General features: G+C 45.2%; 1 protein-coding gene across 1 annotated transcript; it reads left to right on the forward strand.

Annotated features, from left to right (window-relative positions):
- Window positions 1-2: 2 nt before the first annotated feature.
- ZNF281 (zinc finger protein 281) lies at window positions 3-3273 on the forward strand (the record flags this gene model as incomplete). The annotated part of the gene is made up of 1 exon (XM_009884926.1): window positions 3-3273. A coding segment is annotated over one exon (2436 nt), but the record flags the coding sequence as incomplete, so codon positions are not given.
- Window positions 3274-3611: the final 338 nt, after the last annotated feature.

Here is a 3611-nt window from a genome sequence, read left to right on the forward strand (position 1 = left end):
CGGCGGCGGCCGAGCCCCCGGCGCCTCCTCCCCCTCAGGACATGACTTTCAAGAAGGAGCCGGCGGGGGCTTTCCCCTCCGCTCCCTCCTCCTCGCAGAGGAGCCCCTGGGGCTTTCTGCAGTCCCTAGTGAGCATCAAGCAAGAGAAGCCCAGCGAGCAGGAGGAGGACGAGCAGCAGCAGCCGCAGCACCATCACCACTATGGGGGGCTCTTCGGGGGTGCCGGGGAGGAGAGGCCTCCCGGCCTGGGGAGCAGCAGCGGGGAAGGAACCGGCCAGAGTGTGATTCAGGACCTCAGCCTTCTCCACCACCTGCACCAGCATCCCCACCGAGACCTGTTACTGAGTGGCAGAGGCGAGGGCGCCCCTGGGAGCTCGGGTGAGCCAAAGCACGATGCCCAGGTCAAGAAGGCAAAGAGGCCAAAGCCAGAAACTCAGGGAATCAAAGCCAAGCGGAAGCCAAGCGCTTCATCCAAACCCCCCCTGGTGGGAGATGCGGAAGGTGCCATCGCGTCCCCCAACCAGAAACCTCACGTCTGTGAACACTGCAGCGCTGCCTTCAGGAGCTCCTATCACTTGCGCAGACACGTGCTCATTCACACTGGGGAGAGGCCTTTCCAGTGCAGCCAGTGCAGCATGGGTTTCATCCAGAAGTACTTGCTGCAGAGACACGAGAAGATCCACAGTAGGGAGAAGCCCTTTGGGTGCGACCAGTGTAGTATGAAGTTCATCCAGAAGTACCACATGGAAAGACACAAGAGGACGCATAGCGGAGAAAAGCCATACAAATGTGATACTTGTCAGCAGTATTTTTCAAGGACTGATAGACTGTTGAAGCACAGAAGAACATGTGGTGAAGCCATAGGTAAAGCAGGTGCTGGAATGGAGCCCGGATCATCAAATAACATGGGTAGCTTGGCTGCGTTGTCTCAGGGAAATACAAGTTCCTCAAGGAGAAAAAGTAAAACAAAAAGTATAGCCACTGAAAACAAAGGAAACAAGTGTAGCAGCAAAGTAACGGAATCTCAAGTTACAAGTAATGTGGCCATGCCAAATTATGCAGTTGATATTCCTATTGTGTCTTCCAGTGGTGGTCTAGTTGGCACGGGCGTAGAAGAACTTCAGAAAAAGGTGCCAAAATTGATCTTGAAAAAAGGAAGCAGAAAACAGGCAGACAAAAACTACCTTAATTTCGTATCACCACTGCCAGACATTCTGGGGCAAAAACCACTGTCTGGGAAACAGAGTGGCTCTCTAGGCCTGGTAGCCAATACCGGTGTAGAAACTATTGGCCTTCTCCAAAGTACAGGTGGTAAACCAGGTCAAATAAGTAGCAATTATGATGATGCCATGCAGTTTTCAAAGAAAAGAAGATACCTACAAACTGCAAGCAGTAACAGTGCCTTTTCAATTAATGTCGGACACATGACTTCCCATCAGTCCGTCATCCAGTCTGCAGGTGTTAGTGTTATGGATAATGAAGCTCCATTATCTCTTATTGATTCAGCATCTTTAAATAGTGAAATAAAGTCTTGCCACGACAAGTCTGGTATTCCTGATGAAGTCTTACAGAGCCTTTTGGACCAGTACTCTCACAAATCAGAAGGCCAGAAAGAAGATCCTTTCAGTATAACTGAACAGCGTGTGGACTTGCACACCTCAGGAGAACATTCAGAGATGGTTCAAGAAGAAAACTTGAGCCCTAACTCTCAAACAGTTTCAAATGATAAGGCAAGCATGTTGCAAGAATACTCCAAATACCTCCAACAAGCCTTTGAAAGAACAACCAATAGCACTGGTTTTGCTTTTGGACCCAGTTTCCAGTTTGTTAGCTTGTCTTCTACTCTCCATAACCACACTCTGTTTCAAGACAAACAGATATACACTACATCTCCACTTGAGTGTGGCTTCAGCCAGTCTGTTACCTCAGTATTGCCAACTGCGTTGCCAAAACCTCCGTTTGGGATGTTGCTTGGATCTCAGCCAGGCTTTTATTTGTCTGCTTTGGAGGCTACGCATCAACAGTTGACTCCTTCTCAAGAGCTGGATGATCTCATTGATCCGCAGAAAAACTTAGAGACTTCATCTAACTACCAGTCGACGTCTCAGAAACTGACTGGCCAGAAGGAACAGAAAAACTTAGAATCCTCAACGAGCTTTCAGATCCCGTCTCAGGAGTTAACTAGCCAGATAGATCCTCAGAAGGACATAGAGCCTAGAGCAACCTACCAGATCGAGAACTTTGCACAAGCGTTTGGTTCTCAGTTCAAGTCGGGCAGCAGGGTGCCAATGACTTTTATCAGTAACTCTAATGGAGAAGTGGACCATAGAGTAAGGACTTCAGTGTCAGATTTCTCAGGGTATACAAATATGATGTCTGATGTGAGTGAGCCATGTAGTACACGAGTAAAAACCCCAACCAGCCAGAGTTACAGGTAAGGTCCCGGCTGTGACCAGGCTGTGGGGTCTTCTTAATGTAATTTTGTTTTACTTTGACAACACTGCCATTGGAATGTTTCTACACGGTCCTATTAAGAATAATGTATCATGCCCTTTCAATGCAACTTTTCGTAGTTTATTTTGTTAGCGTGATTTTTTTTATTTTTTTTAGATCTGTTTATTATGGTTTTTAATCAAAAATCAATAGATAAAAATAGTGGTTTTGTTCAAGTGACAATGTTTAGCAATCAAATTTACATTATATAGATCGTCAGGGAATAGCCCAAAAGTTGAAAATGCAAAAAATTAACTTTGTTCCTAGGACTAAGGTTTATTCTAATTGCTTTACTCTCAGGAAAGTGTAACGAAGCGTGGGAATTCTATGCACCACTAGTGTATTGGAACTTCCAATTTTTACAGATAGTGACAAATATATCTCAGCTTTTTGAGGAAGGGATCTATGACATTTCGAATCGCTGTCTCTTATGTCTGGGCTGATCTGAAAGAATTTTGCTACCTAAATCTCATTGCTTTTAAAGTACTCCTGTTCTTCCAGGTGATGCTCATTCCAGGCAGGTGGAGCAAATATTCTTGGGTCTGTACTACGAGCCCAGAATGGTAGCTTTAATATAAACAATAATGTCCCCAGAACTCCCGTGTAAGACTGTAATTCCGTAAAGAGATTCTGTTGACACAAACCGTGAGAACAAAACGTGTGCGTCTGGTTCATGTCATTGGAACCCCAGCTTGAAACTACAGTCGTAATCCAGATATGCTTTTGGGATACATTTTTTTATTATACATGGTTCAAAAAAGTCCGTCTCCTGCTCTTCCCCTTTTCCACGTTCTTTTAGTGTAGAAGGTTCCCTCTCTTTTGTTGTGCTCCCATTTCCTCCAGACTTGATCTTGGGTTTCTGCCCCTCCCCTTAATTTACACCTTTTCCTCCATGGCTTCCTTACTCACTCTCTCACCCCAACTTAATAGCTAGTATTTTAAAAGATTTACATTCCAGAAAGTGCATATCTTATTGTGTACTTTCTGATGTCTTATGACATCAGATTACGAACAACAAACACCCACGTGTTTTAGAATTATGTCAAGGTTTCCATGTACGATAAGAAATAATATACTCCCAATTGTACATACGAAGGCCCCTGTCCTGCATCAGGATC

Source organism: Charadrius vociferus, unplaced genomic scaffold (assembly GCF_000708025.1).
Source record: "Charadrius vociferus isolate BGI_N301 unplaced genomic scaffold, ASM70802v2 scaffold163, whole genome shotgun sequence".
NCBI lineage: Eukaryota > Metazoa > Chordata > Aves > Charadriiformes > Charadriidae > Charadrius > Charadrius vociferus.